This window comes from Choloepus didactylus, chromosome 20 (genome assembly GCF_015220235.1).
Source record: "Choloepus didactylus isolate mChoDid1 chromosome 20, mChoDid1.pri, whole genome shotgun sequence".
NCBI classification, from domain to species: domain Eukaryota; kingdom Metazoa; phylum Chordata; class Mammalia; order Pilosa; family Megalonychidae; genus Choloepus; species Choloepus didactylus.
In genome coordinates, this window is record NC_051326.1 from 15,376,109 (window position 1) to 15,399,652 (window position 23,544).

The 23,544-nt window shown below is 47.0% G+C and overlaps 1 protein-coding gene across 2 annotated transcripts in view; it reads left to right on the forward strand.

Annotated features, from left to right (window-relative positions):
* The first annotated feature begins 1,767 nt into the window (after positions 1-1,767).
* Positions 1,768-23,544, forward strand: part of MAPRE3 (microtubule associated protein RP/EB family member 3) — a 65,175-nt gene continuing 43,398 nt past the window's right edge. Inside the window, exon 1 of one of the 2 annotated variants that reach the window (XM_037813240.1) lies at positions 1,768-1,786. In XM_037813240.1, coding sequence (XP_037669168.1) covers positions 1,773-1,786 — 14 coding nt within the window. In that variant the 5' untranslated portion in view covers positions 1,768-1,772. Of the gene's footprint in view, positions 1,787-2,421; positions 2,570-23,544 lie in introns of those variants that run through there. The other variant, XM_037813241.1, reaches the window with a different exon arrangement.

Below are 23,544 nucleotides of genomic sequence, written 5' to 3' on the forward strand. Positions count from 1 at the left end.
ACTGGTTTGTCCTGGGAATGATCTTTCCTGAGAGTTGCCCTGAATGGGAGGAGAGCATGTTGTCAGCATGTGTTGTGTCCTCTCTTCTCTTATTCATTCTGTTTGCCATATACTTCTATCTACTTTTCCCCTGAGGAAATAGGCTCAGTCAGGGTGGAATCTCTAGAAGTAGACAGAGAGACCTGGAGGAGACTGACAGGGCTATGAATTCTTACCTCTGAGTCACTCGAAGATACTGCAGCATCTCTGGCATGTCAACAAGCCCAGCAGAATCCAGAACAGGCCTTCAGGGATGTTCCCCAAGAGGGCTTGATGGGAGCTGGGTGTTAGGGATAATGGGATGGTGTTCCCGTTCGCTAATGCTGCCATTAAGCAAAATGCCAGAAATGGATTGGCTTTTATAAAGGGAGTTTATTTGGTTACAAATTTACAGTCTGAAGGCCATGAAAATGTCCAAATTAAGGTATCAACATGAGCATACCTTTATCAAAAGAAGGCCAATGGCGTCCAGAAAACCTCTGTTAGCTGGGAAGGCACATGGCTGGAATCTGCTGATTCCAGGTTGTGTTCCAGCTCCTCTCTGAGCTTCTGTGTGTTCTTCAAAATGTTGCTCTTGGGGCATTTTGTCCACTCTCAGCCTCTCTGGATCAAACACCAAGCTAGCATCTCCAAAGTGTCAACAAAAATCTGCTTACAGCAGCCATCTCCAAAATAACTCTCTCAGCTGCTCTGAGGTCCTTCTGTTTGTGAGTGATTAAATCAAGACCCACCCTGAATAGGAGGGGTCCATATTTCCATGGAAATAATTTAACCAAATGTTTCATCCACAGTTGATTGAGTCACATCTCCATGGAAACAATCAAAGGATTCCAACCTAATCAACAGTAATATGTCTGCCCCCACAAGATTGCATCAAAGAATATGGCATTTGGGGGGACATAATACATCCAAATCGGCACAGATGTTAAGGAACCCAGAGCTGACACTGAATATGGAGGGTGACAGGAGCCACAGAGGAGGTCAGTGCCAAGAGAGGAAATTTAATTTTGTGGAAACATGATAGTGTAGAAGGGAGACTGTCTAGAGATGAAGATTTAGGAAATAGAAAATGCCAGGGTCTCAATTAATAAGAGGATGGAGTTTGGGCATTAGGATGGGGAACCCAAGGGGTGGGAGAGTTATAATAGCAGTAGTACTTAAAGACCAAAGATGTGAAAAGATAAGAAGGAAAAATATCAACTGATACTCTGAGGAGGACAGGCCAGAGAAAGCAAGGAAGGATGAAACTTAGGACTCTACTATGTGTCACATCCATGCTAGATGTGAGAGAGCTGATGGGTAAGACGGAATTCCTGCCCTCAAAGAGCCTATAGTCTGAGTGGGGAGACAGACACATAAACAAAGGACAGTGCAGGTAGGGGTTTTAATAAAGGAGGTATGTACAAGGTAGGTACAGAAGTCACCCCAAGATATCTATGGGAGCCAGGGCCGAGGGAGGAGAGAACAAAGAGAACCAAGATTTGAAAGCGGATGAAATCACAGTGTGGGAGTGAGCACAGTGGAACCCTGGGCAGGGCATTGGAGGAGGAGGGCAGCAGGCATGGAGAGGAAGAAAACTGAAGAGGTCCATGAAAGCAGACTGGGAATAGGGAATGGAGAACAGTGGAAATGGGAGCACGAACGGCCATGTCAGAGAGGGAGCTGGTTCTGCGGAGGTGGAATCTCCACCAGTTAGCAGGCAAGATGAAGAAAGAAGAGGAGTTTACGCCCGCATGGGAGGGAGACGGTAAGGTAGCTAAAAACCCAGGTGATTGATTGTAGACGATTCTGTTGGCTCGATTTCGAAGTAAAGATGTAGACCATCTGGTGGGAGACGAAAGGGAATGTTGAACACAGGTAGAGGAAATTGTCCAGTAACAGACTGGGATGGGAAGCCATAAACCGAGAGGGAACAAAGCACATAGCCTAGCTTTCTCATCGTCGCTGAGAGAGAATGAATAATTCTCTACTTCTTCCTTCGCTGGAGTCATGAGAGAGAAGAATTCGTCGTCTGGCTGCTATAGAATTAGGTGTAAGCGATTGTTCCTTCTGTGATTAGAAAGGGTGGAGGAATTGTTATCCCGTTGCTAAGGAGGAAGGAAGGGGCTGTTCCCAGTTGCCATAGTGACAAGGTAAGAGCGTTCCCTGGGTACCGCGGTCCTTCTGCGAGGCGGCTCCCTCCCCTTGTTGCTGTGGCAACACAGAGGGACTGTTCTCGCCGCCCCCCACCTCCCGCCGCAGTTGCCAAGACGAGGTGGAGGTAGGGGCCGCCCTCCCCTCGCCGCCCGGTTGCCCGGGAGACGGCGGGTGCCCTGGCCCCGCCCCGCAAGGACTGACAGCGACGGCCGCAGCGCGCCTGCGCAGTGCTCTCTTCCCCCGCAGTCTCTGTGCGTTGAAGCCGGAGACCGCGGCGGCCTCTGCCAGGACCCTCCGCCCCGGAGCCGCCGGCCGGAGCCGCAGCCGCAGCCGCAGCGCCCCCGCCGCCTCCCCTCCCCGCCCCGCCGCCCCCGCCGGAGCAGCCTCGCGCACTGTGAGTCCGGGCCGAGGCCGCGGGCGCCCTGGGGCTGAGTCAGCGGGAGGCCCGGGCCCGGGCTGGGGGAGGGGAACCGGACTCCCCGCGCCCCTTCCGCCCCCCACCCCACCCGCGCGTCTCCCCGCCGCCGGCCCCCTCCCTCGGTCCCTCTTTCCCGGGCTCCCTGCGGCCCCCGCCGGCCGGGCCTCCCCGAGCCACTCCCCCTCCACTTCCCTCCTTCCCCCCCGACCCACCTCGGGGGTCTCTCCCCACCAGCTGCGGCGCTGCCGCCCCTCTGCCCTGGACTGATTTTCACCCCCAAACTACCTCTCGTCAGCCCGCGCCCCTTCTCCTTACCCCTCCTGGGCCTGACGCCTCCCGGCCTCTCTGGTTTTCCCCAGTGATAAGCCAATACGAGTGACAAGGGGAAGATCAGGGGAGACTGGGGTGGGGTGGGGAGGCGGGGAGGAGTGATGGGGGAGGAATTCTGCCTGCCCAAACTGGGGGCCCCAGGTTTCTTACACGCTCCTGCCCTGGCAGGTCGTGAGGAGCATGTCTGGACAGTTCTGACTGGCTGCCCAGAGCTCGTGGGGCTTTCAGAATAGATTTTGCTGAAAAGGGTTCAGCCCCATCGTGATCGGCTACTGTTTAATGAACACCCGCTGCTGGTGTCTGGCGGCTTCCTAGTAGGCTGGGGAGTGGAGGTGGTGGCAAGAGGGGAGAGAAGGTTGTGCCGGGTCAAGTTCCTGTGCTTCCGCCGTGTTGTTGTGAAAAAGCATCTTGCAGTATTCTTTAAAATCTTTTTAAAATTTTTTAATAGTACTACCGTGGTAGAACGTGAGGTTTGGAAACAGGCCTGATAGCAAGTACCTGCTGTTCGTATGTTGAGGAGAGGGGGTTGTGGCAAGAGTGATCTCTGATACCTGTAAATCCCGGTGGTCACCAAATGGGTAATGGGAAATTTTAACCTATGTGCAGAGTGGAGAGGAAGAATTGAGGTTTCTCGGCGGTGGGTCTGAGGTCTGACCCGCTGCCTCCTGCAGCTCTAAGTCTTATAGGGGTTATAGCATATTTGGACAATTCCTTGGATTATGTTTGCTACCCATGCACCTGCCTATCTTGTGTCCCTTGAACTTGAACTTGGGGAGGGACCCAAATTGTTTTACTTTTCCAAACAGAGCAGACACCGAACTGAAGTCAGAGCTGGCGCCCACAGCCAGAAGTTCTCTCTTAATAAACGTGCCTCAACTTGAAGGCTCCTAACTGCTGTGTGTGTACCTCATTGCCAATTTCTTTCTTTCTTTTTTTTTTTCTCTTTTTGGCTTTCAGATTTCAGTGTACTGTTAGAAAATAAGTGTAAATAGGAGCCAGTTCTATTGTGTAACAGGCTTTGGTTTTTTAATTCCAGGCAGCAAAAGGAGTAGGTGGTCTTCTAAAAATCATAGTGACAGAGCCAGTCGTTTGGAGCATCTGGGGTTGCAAACAATGAGAAATAACTATTTAGGTGCTTGACTTTGCTCAATCATGGCCTATTGGCAGCCTCTGCCGAGCCACTCCCCACTCCAATGCCCATCAGATTAGTTTACAGTAGCAAAGACGGCTGTCGCCCTAGTTTTAAACGTAGAGATGAAGTTCGGGAAGACTACAGCCCCCATCCAGCAGTGCAGTTTCTTCTGTTTCAAATGCCAGCCTGGGGTTTGGCGGGATGCACCTGCCTCGGGTGCGATGGGAACTGTGGGGCCTGAGAGTGACATTCCTTTTGAGTGGTCCTCTCTCTCTGTCACATAGCTCGCTGAAATACCCGAGCAGGGCAGGAGCAGACAGCTGTACTGGAGAGCTTCTCCTCCTGGGTTGAGTGTATTTTGGGAATTGGCGATATCACTGGGGTGTGGAGGGTTGTGAAGGAAGAAGCAAGAAAATGTGGCAGGGCTATGATGGCTCAGCAGGGTGTGAGCAAAATGTTCCCTTTCCAGTTTGCTGTGGGTTAGTACATTTTCAGAGCATCCTCTGACTTTTAAAAGGGTTGACTTGCGCTTTGAAATCCATGCCAGTGTTTTATGAGATAATGATGGAATGCCTTTAAACCACTCCTCTTGGCAAACAGGACTAATACCTGTCTTATGCATTGGCCGTCCAGCTGTGATTGAATGTAGTTGTTAAGATCAGGAAGAAGGACACGGCTTATACCTAAATCTGTATAAACAATGCCATGCTTTTCTAGGACTGTATCTCCTTGATTCTAAGACACACCAGCAACCCACCAACAGCTCTTAGGTAAAATAATTTCACACTACCAGATCAAACTATATATGTATGATTGTAAGGTGCCTCCCGATTTCAGAAGTGTTGAGACAGCCAGGAAGTGGAAAATCTGGACTTGAAGAAGGGATTTATGTGTCTTAGAACTGAGAAAGAATGGTATTTGTAATATTCCCACATGACGGTGACTTTACCAACCTATCCCGTGACGGAATCCATTGTGAGGACAGGTCTTGCCAGGTCCTTCTCTGAGCCAGCCTTCTTCAAGGGGTTATGTTTGCAACATGATTGCTTAGAGTTATGAGCTGTAGGTGGCCACTGAACAGAGGAAAGTTCCCATACGAGAATCCAACCCAAGACCTTAATATGGTAGTCTCCAGAATCTGAGTCAACCCACTGGTGGCAAACCTTTTATATGAGTTGTACCTCAATTTAGCCAAGTAACATCTTTCAGAAGCAGAACAGAAAACAGAATTTTCCTGAACCAGAATGCATCTGCCAGGTGTGCTTACAGACGACAGATTTGTAAAGATCCTGCAGCACGTGTGCTGTTCTGATCTGAGAAGGGAGGATTCACAGATTATATGGTTCAGTGTACTGATTTCCACATTTTGACACAAGACACCAAGAGTTAAGCAACCTGCCCGCAGTCATCCGACTAATGCAGAAAGTATGCGAAAACACTTTGTAAACTGTGACACCATGCAAATGATTGTTGGTGCTTATTAGTGGCTGAGTCAGGATTAGAACCCAGATTTCCAGGCTAGAGCAATTTCTACTACACCACATATTCCAGAGGGTTTTATTAGAAATAATTTAGTAGTCTTTAATTAACCCTGAAGACAAGGGCTCATTTTATCATCTGAGATGTTGCAGAGCCAGGTGAAATTTAGTCACACTGTCTAATTAAATATTTATTCTTGCTACCTTAAAAATAATAATTTTTCCTCACACATTCTGACTTCAAGTAGTCTTCTCTTTCTTTCTTTCTTTCCTTTTTTTTAATTTGCATGAACTAACAGAAAGCAAATGTGAATTTGGGTGTTTTAAGTCTTTTCAACTTCTTACCTGTGAGGCTGTTGCATTCTGGAAAGCAAGATGGAAAGGGCCAGAAGGGGGCCGAGAAGAGCAAGCACGTAGGACTGCTGCTGCATTCTTTCAGCTCTCAGAATGGAACCTCTAGAGACCTTGGGAGCCATAGGGGCTTCTAAACCCCTTCCTAGGGTAAGTGAGGAGGTCTGGCCTCCGGAAGCACAACAGACCTGAGTCCAAGTCCCAGGCTTGTCATTTCCTGAGGGTGTAGCCCTGGCAAGTGATGTCACCTGCGAGCGCCTGTTTCTTCATCTGTAAGCCTGGAATGGTAGCCATCTGCTTTACAGGGTTGCTGTGAGGCTGAAATGAAAGAAAGGATGTAGAGATAGCAATCATTATTTTATATTTACTAAAGTAGGAACTAAAAAGCAATGCTTTCAAAATGTTAGAGAGACTTAAGTCCTTCTTGGACTCTCTCTGCAGCAGCCCCCATCTGTCAGCAGCCCTCTCAGTGTGTTTGAGATGCCCGGAGAGGTTTTTCCTGTGAAGACCTGGCACTTGCAGTATTATTTCAACTCCCCAAATTGGAGTATCTGAAATGCCCTTTTGTCTCCCTGTGTTCAGCTGACCTGGCTATCTGAAAGACTGGTGGGGCGGCAACCCCCACCTCAAGGAGAGCACAGACTTGGTGTGATTGTGTGTGTTGTGGGGGCAGTTGGTCCTGCAGTTGCAGGGAGGCCAGTCTGGGGAGTGATATTATTTTTATGGAAAAGCGGCTGAACTCTTGCTTATGAGTGAAGCTCTCACAGCCTTCATTCACTTCCTCCACTCTTGGAGGCTTGGCTTTAATAAGTGATGCTGCTCAGATCAGTTTCTGCTTGTGTGAAATCCAGAGGGTGAGGGAAAGGAGCTCTGCATCTTAGGAGGGAAACCTCACTACGGAAAAGGTAAAGGGAGGTCATTTTGGATGGCAGTGAGTACAGACGGACTGTGGCGGAGATTCCCCAGCAGTTAAGGAGCCAGGGCAAGCCGTTCTGATGGGACGAAGGTCGAGTCACCCTCACTCCACAAATGAAACTAAATTCTTAGATAAACTTCATCAGGGGAAAAAATACCCATGTGGAGGCATCTAAAGTTTGAAAAGATAAACACAACAGTGTTTACCTCTGGGAAGTGGGATTTGGTGTGGGGGAAGGAGGAGGATACTCAAAGGGGAGCTTTTACTTTTTACTTTACCTGATTTGTATTTGTATCGTTATAAGAAGTGTGTATGCTTTGGTAATTTAATGAAGGCCAGTAGAGTTGGTGGTGGTGTTTTTTCAGTAACTCCGTTGGTATAGACAAAGCAGGTGCCTTTACTTCCAGCCTTCAACTCATGGGGCAGATAGGGTTAGACTGCTTCCATCAGGCCAATCAAGCCAGTTTCCACCAAACCAGGACCCTCCAAAGTGGCTTTCTACCTTCACTGACACTCTACCTCATTACCTCCTCCTGGTCTTTTCCTTCCCTTCTTGAGAATGGTCCCCTCCTTCATTTGGCCAGCTGAAGTCATTATTAATATTCTAATAAGCTAATTTAATTTTCAACTGTTGGCTAAAATGGCATCTGACTATACGACCTTTATGAAAAATCCACGTCTCTTACTCAGCATCAAGAGAGCTTGACGTTTAAAGGTTCTGCAGCTGAAATGCTGGTGCACTCTTTTATTTAGTTCAGGCCTAGCTGATAGAGCGTGCCTTTCATATAGTGATTTATTAACTGCTTCTATTAGGAGTTCGGATAAAATCATGAAGTATTGCTGAGCTTTTAATTTTGTCATGGGTTGGCCAGTTGTGTTTCCTAGCCAAATGTTTATGTTTATTATAGAATGATGACACACCTATCGCTTGGGCATGTGCTTTGGGTTGCTTGCCCTTTAGTTAAGATGGTTTATGCTGAGTAATTCACATTCCACAATCCAGTCTTCCATTTGGCAAAGAGAACAAATTTGTGAGATAGTTGGTCAAGGTTGGTGGTACATCCTGTGGCCAAAGATGGATTTTCCTCTCCGTAGAGTTCACCAGACAATGCTGACTGTCTTGGTTTCCCAGCTGCTAAAATAAATACCATACAAGTTGGCTTAAAGAACAGGAATTTATTGGCTCAAAGTTTTGAGTTTAGTAGAAGTCCAAAACTGAAGCATCAGCAAAGCAATTCTCTCTCCCTGAAGACTGGCGTTCTGGGGCTGGCTGCCAGCAATCCTTCATGCTTGGCTTTTCATCACACGGTAATGCACGTGGCAATGTCTTCTCCTTTCTCCTCCAGGTTCCACTGACATCCAGCTCCTTCCTGAGCATTATAAGTAGACCAGAAATTTCAGTTCTAGGAATATTCAGAAAGTCAGAGGTGTCTGTTTATTTGCATGATGATTTTTATTAATGCAATAGTATTAATAATATCAAATATTTAAAACAACCAGAAAAGACATGAGTTGGGGATTGAATAGGTTAATCTACCAGATAAAATATTGCATAAGCATTAACAATCTTATAGAAGAGTATATATTCATGTCAGAAACTTTTGATACATTCATTGAAAAAAATAGAATGCAAAATAGCGTGTAGAGGAGTGTACTATTCTTATAAAGAAAAATATCTGTAAGGAGATACTGGAAGAGCAAATGCCAAATCATAAATGATTATCTCTGTGTAATGGGCTTGTAAATGAAGGGCATTTTTTTAGTGCTTTCCAGTGTTTTCCAAGCTTTTCTGCATTAAGCAATTATAACTATTATAAATTTTTTTAACCAGTGACATAGCTAGATTCCATGTAGTAGAATACTCTCTAAGAAAATCACAAGGTATTGAATGTTGTATGATTATTTTGTTTCACTCTTGTCATGATTAATGATTAACATTTCTGACGGCTACTTCTTCTCTTCTTTGGGAGATAGACTGCCAGAAGTGTTTGTTTGTGGATATGTGACTTAAAAACAGCCTAGAAATTCTGAAGTTCATCCATCCAAATGAAGCAATCTCTCTTGACCCAAATAAGATGTTAAAAAATGTATGAAAAGAAAATGGGTCTTAAGTTAGTCTTCTTTACCTCTTAACTTTCACTTTTTAAATTTTCCAATGACTTTCCAGGTTTTACTAAAACCCATATTCCACTGGGCTCTGTTTTGAGGGGACTGTCTTTCTCCCATGTCTTTTCAAATTCTCTGGATTCCCAGTTCTCTGTGTTCCAGGGGCCTCGTGTGAGGCTTGCTCTCCTGCTTGGGTAGTTGTGTACCTCTCTGTCCTACCCATTTGAAGGGCTGTGCCCAGGCCTGCAGCAACCTCCTTCTTCCCCTCACCCCTGGGCGTATTCTGTTCACCAGCTCAGAGGTCTCTTTTTCTTCTGGGCTGGAGAAGGCTGGGTGCCCCCCAGTGGCTACCTGATGGGCAGAAGCCCTCTGCAGGGCCAGGCTGGGCAGCCTCTTCCTTGCCATGCCAGGTCCCAGGAGCGACCGGCCTGCAGCTGCCTCTTACTGCATCTTTCCCATCCACACACACATTACACGTTGCCTTGATGGACCAGTCCAGCGGACTGATAGCTGCCTTCTCGTGATGGAGTCTGCCCAATGCCAAGCACTGGGGAAGTGGTTCTTCTGGCCTCCTGCTGGGATCTGGGGCTTGGAGTTGAGGGACATACGGCCTGTTGCACAGCTCAGCCTGTGCTGCGGTAAATGTTTGCTCAACAGGATCTGCCTCTTCTTCCAGCTGATTGTAGACTACTCACACACTTGTCCCAGATGGGGTGGAAGCCTTCCCTGCCACTTGACCGCTAGTGAACAAGTCCTTGGGCCTGGCTGGCTGGAAGAATGCACTGCCGCTGGGAGAGCCTGTGGGGGAAGCATTCACCTTATCCTGAGGGCGTTGTTGTCCTGGCCACCTTCTCATTTAAATGGTGTTTCCTGACTGGTAAGAAATGAAATCTTAGCTGCTGCTGAGTCAGCAGACCATAGTTGGACTGAAGTGTATGTATTGCCATGTAAAAGGGGCAGGCCCTGGACCACTGGATGAAATTAAATATGCCTTCCTGTGTGAGGCGGGTTTCATTGAAGGCTTATCGCTGGAACTGTAATATAAACTATGTAGCCAGACTTCTCTGCAGCACCAGACTTTTGGCAGCCAGCCGCCAACCGCCCTCCATCCCATTCCCTGCAGATTATTGCCACTTATCAGGAACTCCGATTTATTCTCTGATTTGTTCTGATTTTAGATGAGTAGAGCTCACAGCTGAAAGTTCCCAGTTTTGGCATCCTATCAACACCTTTAAGTGACAGGACCTCTGCTAAGTACAAAGATGTGTAATGCTGGCCCCAAAATAGCAAGGTGCAGTGCTTTGAAATAGCTTCCAGATTTATAGGTTGTTCTTATAAATATGCATATTTGTCTTCACAGGCCTTGTTCTAAGTATACTCTGACAGTATTCTCCAAGCACTTTCTCTGTGTTTTATATTCGAAGCCCCTGTGGAACACGAAAGGAATGAGATTCAGTCCCTGTTTGAGGACACTGTAGTGTGGTTTGGAAGACAGACGTACACATGGAATGTTAGTGTCTAGGACACTACTGGACATCAGTAACACAGTTTTTGGTGCTTTACTGTGTAAGACCAAGTCTCTGCCCTGTAGGAACTCAGCTAACATTCTGACTAGGGAGTTGAACACAAAATTACCTAAGTCATTACCACATAAAGGGATAGGAACTCCAGCGGCGATTGGGAGAGGGTGCTTTGTAACCCAGAAGGAAGAGTCACCCAAGCCTGTGAGAGCCAGGGAAGGCTCCAGAGAGGGAGATACCTGGGAGCCAGGGCAGAGGGTGATAGGAACTCTCCAGGGGACTGGTGAGTCCGAGAGGAAATGGGAAGAAGAACAGTTTATTGCAGGTCTTTCAGGCTACAGAGTCTACGTTCAAAAGGATTCTGAGAGGAAACTAATCGTTGTGAGTTAGGGTAATCAGAAAAGACTTCACGAAAGAAGCAGAACTGGACCTTTCCCCGAGGTGAGCACCTAAGAGTGGACAGGACTCCAGAGGGGCCTCTTTGGGAGCCAAGGCACAACATCCACCGAAGGAGGGCAGTGGGGGCGAGTGTGATGGGGGCGGTAAGCAGGTCAGTCTTACCCAACCTGGGTGGGGGCTCTTTTTGAGTTTGGGAACATATTGGTGACCTTAACGAGAAATGAGGATCTTGAAGAGACTGGTTGGAGACAGGTTTGGTTTTAGACATGTACAAGCAGAGGTGACAACGGGAATATCCAAGGGGAGTGATCACACAGAACCAGAGCTGAGCATGAGGCTGGGAGTGGCACTATGGATGTAGGAGTTACCAACACAGAGCAGAGTGGCCTCCCCAAAAGGCATCTGTCTAGAGGTCTTGAATACCGAGTGCACAGACCAGAGCCCCAAGGAATAAGCCTTGACAACTGGGCATCGGTAGGAAAAGGGAAAGAGAGGTGTGGGAAAGGTTGAATGGTTCAGCGGCCAGGGAAAACAGGGCCTCCAGAAGAGAGCTGCAGTCCTGCTGATTTAACTAGAAGAAGGTCATGATGATTGCTAAGTGTCAGCTCAGTAAAAGACTGGAGAGAGAAGCCAGAGTGCATAGAGTTAAGGGGGGATCGGTTTTATATATGTGGAGAGAGAGAGAGCTAGAGTATAACTGTAGTCAGTATGCATTTTATGCATGTGTGTTTTTGGTGTGTTAAAATGTGTTCCATCTGCAGATCTCTCCATACCAACATATTCCATATTTGTCCCATTGCTTCTGTGGCATCCCATTATATTGATATGAAAATATGCTTGATCATCCATCTATTATTGGGTAATTGGGTTGCTGCCAACATTTTTCAAGTATAAATATCTCTCCTTGAACACTACTGTACAAGTTACTGTTTTTCTTTTGTGGGTTATTTCTTTGGGATATAGCCCATAAAGGGAATTACAGAGGCAGAGGGACAAACAGTTTTGTTTGTTTTGTTTAAATAGGCTTGTTGCACATTGTTCCCCACGGTGACCCAGCCAACTTACAGTTAAAACACGAGTTCTGAATTGACTTACAATGTTTTGTGATAACAAGGTCTGAGCATGTCTGATGGCAGAAGGGAAAAGGAGTTCTTTGAGGAAAATATTCCAAGTGCAAGGGAGAAGGGGAGCAGGGAGAAATGATCTTGAGGTCACCAAGGAAAGGTTAGTTTTGCCGAGTCTGGTAGGAGGAGAGGGTTTGGCTCTTTCTACCCCTTACTTGGAGGGTGAAGTCCTTGGAGATGACTGGGGTTCCTGCTCAGAAAAGACATTCCTGTCCTCACTAAAGCGGAGCCCAGGTCAGTGGCTGAGGTGCGGGGTGGGCGTGGGAGACGCCAGGGGAGGGCGGTGAGGGATTAACATCTCAAAGGTCTGAATGAACCACTGTGAGAAGTGAGCCTGGGCATATGTGAGAGATGAATAAAAGTCTTGTTGAGCAAGGGCGAGGGCCGGGCTGGCCACGACTTCATAGTGGGCAAAGCCTCTCAGACTCTCTGGCCTGGAGGAGCAGCAGGGAGTGGGGAGGTGCCCGGCTTGGGGCTTGCTTGGCACATTCAGGGCAGGGTTTCTGAGGCCGAATCTCAGATGGCAGAGAGGCGGCCGGCCTGGGGGCAGAGGTGGCAGCGCTGCAGGCCCGAGATGGGCACTGGTTGTCACGGAATGAGGGGCAGAGGAGTGACAGGGTCCAGTGAGTACAGAAGGCAGGTGTGGAATCAGGGAGAAGCTGTGAGAAGGTTATTGAAAGAGGAAGATTTTAACTTGAATTAAAAAATTGGAAGGGGTTGTTTACTTTTTGTTTTTAGCTTCATGTAATGTTTGGATTTTTTTATTACGTGGGCATGTATTACCAGTAATATTTGTTAAATTAAAAATTGTAATCTCAGGAGTAGAGCTGTGCTTTCAGGGTGTGGCTGGATTGCTTAGATGGGGGAGAAGTGAAGATGGGGGAGGACCGTGGGTTCTGGCTTAATAGTGTCAGAACGGTGAGGAGTCCCCACTTGTCAACCTCCTATACTCCCCGCTTGTCACTGGAGAGTGGCACTGAACCACCAGTCCTTATCCTTCCGCAAACCAGGAGTGTTTAAAAGCTGAGGAAGGAAAAAAAAACAACCCTGAGATGGCAGACATTGCCTAGGCTTGGTGGTCATATCTTAGCTGTGCTGTTACATGGGTCTGGCTCTTTCCAACTCTGACCAGATACCCTGCTGGGCCTTTCCTTTGGGGCCTCTGTGAGTAAAGGTTCTTCCTCCAGGAATTTGCAGCCCCTTGCCAGGAGCATAGTTGTGTGAGTGGAGCATGGGCTTTGCTTCAGTCCTCACTCATCCGCTCCTCTGGCTGTCTTGGTGCAGTGTAGAAACTGAACAACTGTATGTGTCAGCCCTGCATCTTCTCTTGACTGTTTTAATTGGCCTAAGGACCTTGCCACCTCTGGTCCCTCTCCTTCATACACCCTCCTAGATCACGTTGACCCTGTCCCTGACAGCCTTGGTTCTGTCCTTTATTTCACTTGCTGGATTCACATTACCTTCATGCGACACAACTGAAGCCAGTTGGGAGACATTCCTTGTGCATTTACACAGCCAACCACGCAAAGCAGTCTCAGGAGCTGATAGCAGGGAACCGAGCAAGATGGAAACGTGTAGAAAGCCAGATTCAGGAATCAACATGGGGAGATGGAAAAGCCGGAGCCACTGACCTTCGTTCTTCCCAGGGCCTTAAACTGAATCTAAACCTTGCCTGGACGTTTTGTAAATGCCGTTTCATTAAGGCCAGGCCCTAAGGAGTGTGGCTCCTGGCCAGTCCCTACCAGGAAGGAACAAGCAGCTTGCAGTGCAGGCTGGGGGCCGGGTGGGGTCGGAGCTAAGGTGTATTGTTTTGCATGTAGAATTAAATGGACTCGGTAAACACAGCCTCCTGCCTTTGTTCTTTCCTCTTTTCTCCTAGTCAGCCTAGGTGAGGATAATTAGCCCTGGGTACATAATTAGGTAAAGTGAAGAGGAAAACTACAACTGATAGACTGCTGGGTGTTAAAGAACCTTGAATTTGGAGTCAGGAGGTCTGGGCTTGGTGTTGTGTGACCTTGGATGAATCACATCTCCTCCTTGACCCCAGTTTCCTTTTCTGTAAATTGAGAGGTCTCTCCGAATGCTGTCCCCTCCGCCTGGAACATTCTTTCCTGGCTGCTTCTGCGTAACTCTCCTTAACTTGACCCGTCTTGGCCGAAATCTCACTCCCTGACCTCCACCCCAGCTCAAGCCCCCTGTTACGGGTTCTCAAGACGTGAAGCCCACCCCACTGGTGGGCTGGGAAATCAGTTTATCAGGTTGAAACCAGCATTATAAAATGTATAGACCGGAAGACATCAAAGTGCATTGCTCATAGGAAGAGTCAGAATTGTTTAATGGAACATTTGCTTTATTATGTATGTCTGTGTGTGTATGTGTTTGCATACATGCTGGGTTATAATATAAGACATATTTTTTGTTCAGAAAGTTTGAAAGCCATTGCTTTCAAAATATTCTAGTCCTTTTCCTCTGTATCATGTAATGTGATTATAATCCTATAGTTATTGGTATGATCATTTTATTACTGTTTATCCCTCTCACTGGATGATGAGCTGCGCAAGGCAGAGAGCAGAACTGGCTCATTCCCCCATATAAGACCTCGCCCATCGTTGGGGCTCAGGAAATAATTGCCAAATGAATGGATTTCTGAGGGAACTGCAGGTGATGTCATTCCCAAGTTATATGAAATTGGTCATGGGAGTGAGTAGACAGTGACTGCCAATGAGAAACTAAAAGACCCTAACATTTGTCTCTAATGGACAAGGGCCCGGAAAGAGCAGTTCTTTGACTTCTCCTCTCCAGGTCGGGAGAGGCACTGTCAGGTGGAGAAGAGGGGCTGCCAGCCTACTCGAAGGGCTTCCCTGGGGCAGAGTTAACTTCCCATGAAGCCAGAGACCGAGACAAGACCTTGCAAGGCCGAACCCCACACAGGCCAAACCTAACACAGGCCGTGTGCTTACAGAAGGAAAAGCCAGCCTGCTTCATGCAGCCTCCCCAGGGCTCAATCTCCTGTACCCTGGGCTGCAGGCATCGGCTCCGGAACATCATTTCCCCACAGTCCCCTTCACCCTGTGCCTGGCACGTTCAGAGGACGTGTCTGCAGGCCGAGGTGTTGCTCTGAACGCAGCAGTCTGAGGACAGGTAGAGACAGTGCCCCACACTTTCCGGATGCAACCAGCCTCCTAGCCCGGAGCCGCCCCAGGTCTCCTCTTGGAGGGCTTCGGAAACCAGTGGAAACACAGGCCTGTCCTTTGTCTTTACAGCTCAGCATTGGAACCCAGATGGTCCCCTCAGTGTCTAGCTCTTCTGTGGAAATTATGTAGCCTGCCTGGAGCAGACGACTCTTAGAGAGTGACTGGGACTAACTCGTTTCAGAGCTCCCACAACCGTGAGCTGAAGCCTCCTAATTTATCTATTTCAGCTTGTTTTCCTGGAATTGACAGCTCCTCTATCAGTCTCTCCAAAGACGCTGCCTGTCGCTTCCCTAAGAAGCTTTCCAAGGAGGCGAGCTGAGCAGCACGCCCTAGAGACTACCTGTCCCCTGGGTCCCCTCCCCTTTAGGGCAGGTGCCCTCAGCCAGTCACCAAGCCCTGAGTCACTCTTCCACACACTTGAGAATTTTCTCACCACTTCTCTCACCCTCACCCCAATAATGTTTGAATTTTTTTAAAGTTTATTCTCAAAATCACTATTACCATCCCCGTATTTTCAGAGAAACTTCTAAAAGCAATGTGTGTGTTTCACTAATGCCTTTAATGTAGAGTAGTCATCAAAAAAAACAATCTTTTTTTCTGATAACAAATATAATGGAAAATTGCCTTTTAAATTACGTGTTTTTAAATTAAAACATAGTAATTGAAAATTGCCTTTTAAATTAAATATTTTTAAATTAAAACATATAGAAATACATAAAGCAGAAAATGGAAGTCTGACATAATCCTATCCCCCAAAGAAAATCTGTCAAATATTCCTCTTTTTTTCCTATGTACATACTAATGTTATTGAAAAGAAAAAAAAAAAACAAAAAACATGGGATTTTAGTAGTTTTCATTTATAGAAAAAATGGAAAGGGGATAGAAAAGAGTAAATGAGAAAATTAAAACCACATGTGCTTCTACTAGTCAGACATTAGTGGCCCTAAGGGGTGGTTTGGGTAAGTGTTAGTACTGCTGCCCCCAAAACCCACTCCAAGGAAATATGCAATCCCAATAAAAGTGTGTGTTTGCTCTGCAAACGCAGCCTCAAGACCCTTCTCTAGCTCCCACTTCCCACCAAATTACCAACCCTAAGCCCCTCCATATAGAAAACCTGTCACCACCATTGCTTTTATCACTGTTAACCTATTACTATACATTTTCTTCCAGTCATACCTGTATCTAAATTAGAATCGTTTCCACTTACAGTTTCTCCCAGTAGTCATGTTCAAGTCCCAATGCAAGATAAGTGTGGAAAGCACTTCCTGTTGCCCCAGATAACATTACACTTAGTTTTGTTTTGTCCCAGTAGCACTATTTCCAAGACACTGGAATATCATGTCAGGGAAGTTTGTTTTGCATTCACCCTGCAAGATGTTTCCACTGTGCTAGTGAAGAAGCTGAAATGTAAGGGCAATGACTTGTTCAAGATCAAAATAAAACTGCCTTGGCTAGGCTTACCGCCAAGTCTCCAAATGTCTAAGGTCATTGGCCGAACTGCCCAAGTTTACGGAAACATCTGAAAAGGAGTAGAAAGGACATTCCTAGGTCTTGAATTCGTCCTTCTCCTTTAGCCTGGGTATCAGCTGCCTAGTACCCTTCAGACATGTGTTCTTGAAACCCTTTTCTTCGCTTTTGGGGTGGAAGACAAGGCAGGATGTCGGTCCTTCCCTCAAGTCAGACAGAATCCCACCTGGGCCATCCCTCACAGCTCCTGAGACATTTCACAATATTCTTGTTCTGGATTCTCTTTGGCGCATCTCACTTCTCCACGTGTAACTACGTAGCCAGAGCAAGTTCTCACAGCGCAGTGCAGCTCTGAGTGGTGTGGCAGAAGTGGGCGCTGGAGGCCCAGGCCGCCCCCCAGGTCTGATCCAGACAAGCATCACCCCCCACAGCCCAGGCCACAGGACACCGAGCGTTACTCAGGGCAGTCTCTGCAGGGTGAGGGAACAAAGAAGGACTCCAGCTTAAAGAGCCCACCTGAGGGCGAGATGACCAGCCTGTGCCCCAGTTTCCTGTGGCTGCTGTGACAAATTACCACTTAGTGGCTGAAAACAGCCCAGAACTGGAGGTGAGATGTCAAAGTCAGTTTCAGTGTTTCACGGGCTAAATGGTGGCTGCTACGTGTCCTTTCCCAATCCCCAGAACCTGACTACCTTATGTGGCAAAGGAGTGAATATTAACGTACATGACAACAGACGTGATTGAGCTAAGGGTCTTGCCAGGAGGAGCTTCTCCAGGATTATCCAGATAGACAGGCCCTAAATGGAGTCACATGTGTCCTTGCAAGAGTGAGACAGAGTTTAGAAACTGGAGTTTCAAGAACCAAGAGGAAGAGACAACGTGGCCACGGAGGCAGAAGCTTGGGTGATGTGGCTGCAAGTTGCCTCTGCAGCCACGAGAAGCTTCAAGAGGCAGGAACAGCTTCTCTCCTGCACCCTCCAGAGGGAGTGTGGCCGCCAGCGCCTGGAGTGTGGGCTCTGCCTGCAGAACCATGAGAGTAAATTTCTATCATTTTATGCCACCTAGTTTGTGATAGTTTATTACAGCAGCCACAGGAAGCTCACAGAGGGCTGAAATCACGGAGGCTGCAGAGCTGCGCCCCTTCCGGAGGCTCTAGAGGAGAACCCCTTTCCTCGCCTCGTGCAGCTTCTTGAGGAGGCCCACCCTCCTTGGCTCACATCCCTTTGTCGCTGGACCTCTCTGCTCTGACTCAGCCCTGCGGCCCCTCTCCAAAGAGCCCTCAGGTCATGTCGGGTCCATCTGGATAATCTGGGATGCCCTTCCTGTCACAAGCACTTCAGCTTACCCGCATCTGCTAAGTCCCTCTTGCCGGGTAGGGAAACGCATTTGCGGTTCTGGAAGTTCGGACATGGGCATCTTTGGAGGGTGGTGGTTGGCCTCCCACAGGTGTGTAAACCCAGAGGGTGTGGCTGGGTGGAAGAGGACCACATCCCAGAGTGTTCAGCTACCTGCTCTTCCTGGGACCTGGGGGGAGGCAGTTTCAGCATCAAAGGCAATGCTGCTTTGGGCGCAGGAGGAAACAAGCATGCATCACCCCCATGTGTTCTTTCAGGCCGAGAGTGGAGTAGGGCCCAGGCTGGCCCAGTGGAGAGATGGGGGCATGAGTGGGAGCCGGGCAAGGCAAGGTTCTCCCTGTAACCTTCCGAGGCGACGATGTGTTGGGAGACAAGTTTCTTCTACAGCGCTCACCCTTGTGCTTCTCGACAAAGGCAGCTGAGCCGAGGGGGCTCTGATTTGGCCTGGTGAGGGTGTTTCATGCAGCCATCAATAGCAGGCGGGGCCTGTGGACACACAGCCTACTGGAGATGGGCCAAAGGACGGGTCACAAGAAGGAGCATATGTGGGACTGGGATGAGAGGTAATGGGCACATTTGTTACAAGTTACGTGGGAGATGTTTTGGCTTCCATTTTGGAAGGTGAAAGTGTTTCATAGGAGATGCTGGTCAGAAATGAGAGTGAGAATCTGAAAAGCCACTGTTTGTAGCACATCATCTAGAGGTACAAACTCAGGAGGAAGCTGCCCAGTAAAGGGTGCTCTGGAAGCCTGATGGGATGAACTGTGGCGGTTTGACTCTATTTCAAGACCATCAAAAGCTGAGCTCCCAATTCTGCTCCTGCCTGTCTCTCTAGTTCTGGAAAGTAATGATTTCTTCTTCCAAGTAAATAAAACTTCCTACTTGGAAAGGATGAGAAAGCATTAATTATTAATGTTTATTTTCATATTTACAGATGAAAGGCAAGCTCACTTCAAAGAGGTAAAATTGGGACTGGGGAAGAGAATTGATTCTCAACATGAAAATTATCTTCTAGAAAACACTCATGCCTATTTGGAAAAAGTTTTTCAAGGTTGAATATAATGTTGGAGAATTTTTAAAGGAGATTTGGCAACGGGTGAATGGATCAGAGAAGAATCGGTTAGGACAGAAATATGTCTTTGTGTTCCTGAGCATCCAAACTCATTTCTAGGACAGGGCATTAGACAAAGGTGTCAGCCTGCAGCCACCTTCTGCGTGCTTGCGAAACGCTGTGAGAAGTTACGGTGAATGCCTTGGAACCTCGCCAAATAATTAATGGCTCAATTCTGCTTCATCTCTTCCTTTCATAACACAAGGGTCTGAAACTCCAGTTAATGAAGTTCGCTTGAAAAAAAAGCAGCTCTTTGGATACTTGCTCTAGTTTACTGCATAAAGTTCAAGGTAGGGGCACAGAGAGAACCCCTCGTCCTCTCTCTACATGACACGGCCACCACCTCCCCAGCGGGCAGCCCTGCAGATGGCCAGGTTCTCACCACCAGGCCCGTGTTCCACGGGGTCCGGGCAGCCGCAGCGATGTGGCATCAGTGTCTTTAGTGGGACCAAGTGGAGGGGGAGACGGACTCCTTGAAGATTTTTAGATACAAGATCCTTCCAAATCGTAGCATTGTGTAATGGCGGAAGCAGTATCTGTCCAAGTCTCTGGCATTCCTTCCAGCTGGCGTTCTCTCTCTCTCTTTTTTTTTTTTAATTCACTGTATATAATAGTCAAGAAAGAACCCTGTTTATGTTTAGCTGCTTTTTAAATTTTGGCAGAAAAAACCAATTAGCTAAGTGGTCATTAATAGTTGTGACCCTTCCTTGAAATTTTGTTTCATCATCAGTTACAGGAAGTCAGTGCATTTCTTTATTTTTGTTCCCTGAGTTGTTTTACCCCATCACAACAAGAAAGAAGAATGAAGTTTCTGGAGATGAGGGAAAACTGCAAGGTAAAAACTGCTTTTTCACAACTTGGCTTAATATTGATTAGTAGTGACTGGAGGTGCCCCAGAGCTGAAAAATAGGAAAAAGTTTTCCCTGTGTTCTCAGAAGGGCTTCCACATGTGGTCCTATGACCGACTCTCCAGGAAAGCCTGTGACAAACGCAAACTCCTGACCTCATCCCACCTCTTTCCCTCTCTGGGGGTGTGCCCAGGAATCTGCATTAGTAGTAGCCCAGCCAGCTGATTGTTATGGACCCTAAATTTTGAGAGCCTCGGCTCCAGAGGCCTTTCCTCTTTGAAGTACCTGGGGTCAATCCCAAGCTTGAAGGGCTTCATCCAAAACCAAAAATGATGCCTGCCACTCCTCAGCAGTAGGATCATCCTGTTCCTCTTTGTATGCCATTGGACCTAGGAGAGAGCTGCACACGCACAAACTCAGCATCATTAAATGCTGTGAAGTCCCAGCTTTATTAACCATTCCTGCCATCTTCCAGGCAGACAGCTTCACTGCCTCAACTTTTTCATAAATAGCCATGTAACTATAGATAGTGCCCTTGTCTCCCAAAGTGGTGCAGAAGCTAAGCCTTGCAATGCAACCGCCTTTGCCTCTTTCATTGTGTGATGGCATTCCAAAATTTACCCTAAGAAGAAAAGGCTGGGTGGAATTCCTGTGGCCGTTTTGCAGAACATAGAGGAACAGCCGCCAAGCTCAGTGGGCCTCGGGGTAGCCCCTCCTGGGTGGTGGTCAAGGAGGGAAATGACTTGTCTCTGTCGTGAGCTGGGCACTGCGCAGGATGCTTTCCATATGCTGCCTCAATCAATGAAGAAAGTGATCCAGAGTCTGTGAAATTCAGGAGAAAGGGCAATAATATCGTGAACAGAGTGAAAGTCAGGCTTGAATTCTGTTGTCAGCTCCAGCGTTGACTCATCCGGGGAGGAAAGTCAGCTCCCTGTGGCCTCTGTTTATCCTTCTGTAAAATGAGGTTATTGCCTGTTCTCATTCCCCAATCATGAGGTCAGTGTTGGGAATTCTTTTGAAGTTCTCAGATGAAAGATGATATGAAAGTACAAAGGGAAGAGATGGGGTTGGGGAGGGTGCTAGAAGACAAGATGGTTAAGTGAGAACAACATGTAAGAACTGTCAGGATTTCCTCCTCTGCTGCCATGGGGACCTTCCTGGCTTGTCTCCAGCAGAATGTTGTATACACAAACTGTCCTTTAAGGAGAGACAGCATAGTGGAGCAGTTAAGAGCAAGAACTTTGGTGTCACAGACTTACTGAATCAGAATCTCAGGGGGCAGGGGGAGCAAGGCAGCTGCAGTTTTAAGGAATCCCCAAGGTGATTCTGCTGCACCTTGGAGTTTGAGGAGCTCTGTCCTGGAGCACAGCCTCACCTCACCACTGATGCTGCCCCAGAGTGGCTGTGTTTCCACACCTCTCCTCCATGCACAGGCTGTCCCCACTCCCTGAACCCCCTTTCCCACCCAGCCCTCCTGTGAAGCCTCACGAGCACACCACTCGCTCTCCACAATTGTCTACCAATTGAATTCCAATTCGGTCTGCAAGGCCCGATCACATATTAACTTTGCCCAAAATTTTCCCTAACCTTTCCTATGCAGCCGTCAAAGAGGATGGGGTGAATACGTATCATAGAGAAGTAACCATGATCTTTTTAGAGGACAAAAAAAGTTACAGAATAACATTTATATTGTGATTCTATTTTTTCATTGAACAACTGTACAAATTGTGTATTTGGTTTGAAAATGCGTATAAAAAGTTCTGGAAGAATACATATACCTGTTAACAGGAAACTTCACTTTTTAATTTGATATATGTCTGGACTATTTGGATTTGAATATTGTTTTTGTAATTTTTCAGATGTAATGATAAAGTAGTTACCAAGAGAGCAATTGCTCAAATAATTACCGGGGAAGACTCGATTGCTAGTCTATCCCTGGTGTATCACATTGTCATTGCGTGTAGCCCTCTCCATCGTTGACTGTGAGCTCCTTCAGGGCAGGGCCTTGTCCTGGTTTGTCTGCCTTTCACCTGTTCCCAGCACTGTCCCTGACACTCAGGGAATGACAATGCGAATTTACTCAGTTTAGGAGATCTAGAACAGATTCTGGGGAAGCTCGGCTGGTCAGCCCCAGCGAGGGTCAGGTCTGCCGTTGAGGCACAGCCTCTTAGTTGTCACGTCTAGTCCTGGTAGGAGAAGAGCAGGAAAGAAGCGATGGTGGTGGTTGGACCATTACTGCCTACAGCCTTAATCACAAAAGGAAGAATTTGAGTAGCAAGAAGAGGCCTTCAGAGGTGGCAGTTGGCTACAACTGGTCTGTGGATCACTGTCATCCACTTGATTAAAAGTCACTACTCTCAGTTTTATGAATGCCTGCTCCAAAATACACCCTACATTTCTCAGAGTAAAACTCCCTGCGTGCTTCATAGAGCCCTATGGAAATAAATTCGTTCATTTTCACAGTTCCCTTAGTATCTGTTTTCTAGCTCTCTTCCCTCCAGAATCCAGCAGTTGTGAGACTGCCGGGGTCTCTCCAGAAGGCCCTGGCTTCCACGCGCAGTCTTATCTTTCTAGAGCAGGTTCTCAAACTGTGTGTTAGGCAAGATGTAAACAGTTGAGAAACACCTGCATTCTTTCCATTCCACTCAAATCATAGTGTATTCCTCGTCCCCTTTCCTTGTTGAAATAACTCACTGTCATATATCAGGTGAGACTGTCACCTTGACCTCCACAGTAGTCCACATATGTGAAAACTGCTTCCCTGGCCTTCACTCCCTCCACCATCCCGCACACACCCTTCATTTTTGCCAACTTCCTGTGAGAAATTGGGTATGTGTATATACTATTTTAATCTCATGATTTTAGGAAATCAGACACTGTTAATGCTCCTATAACTAAAGGAGAAGAATAAATGAACAGTGTCCATACTTGTTAGATTTACATCTAAAAGTCATAGCAATTCCTTTTGACATAAAGTGACTTTAAAGTCATATTTTAGTGGAAGCAGAAAACTCATTCTCAGTGAGTAATGTTCTCAGATAATTAAAAAAAAAAAAAAAAAAAAAAAAACTTTTAACAGACCTGTTCTAGAAAATGGGGTTGGATTGTTTGAGGAGAAAACAGGTCACTCGGCAAACATTAAACACCTGCTTTGACTCAGGCTTTGGGAATAAAAAGACAAATATGAGACACTGCACTTGCCCCTGAATTCATGCTTATAGTTTTAATACACCATGCTGTCATCATGGAAAAGTATATGAATCCTCTACAACTAGAATCAAATAAGGATTGATTTCATCTTGCTCATTTATATTCTTATTAAAACACTGTGTAGACCAGAACTGGGAAGATTGCTTCAAACCGTCCCGTTCCCTGTATGGAGTGTCAATTCTGCCTATTGTGTTGGCTCTCTTCTGAGAAATACAGGATTCTATTTTCTTTCCTATTACACAGGTTGTGCTTTCATACCCTTTTAATATTCTGCTACTTTGCCTAGAGGGACTAGCTTCAATTTAGTGGTAGGGATTGCACTGTTTCCACTTTTCCTTTCTTTGGAAATATCATGCATGTTGCAACTGGAAGACACTGACAAGGTCGAATGTTTGGGCTTACTAAAATAA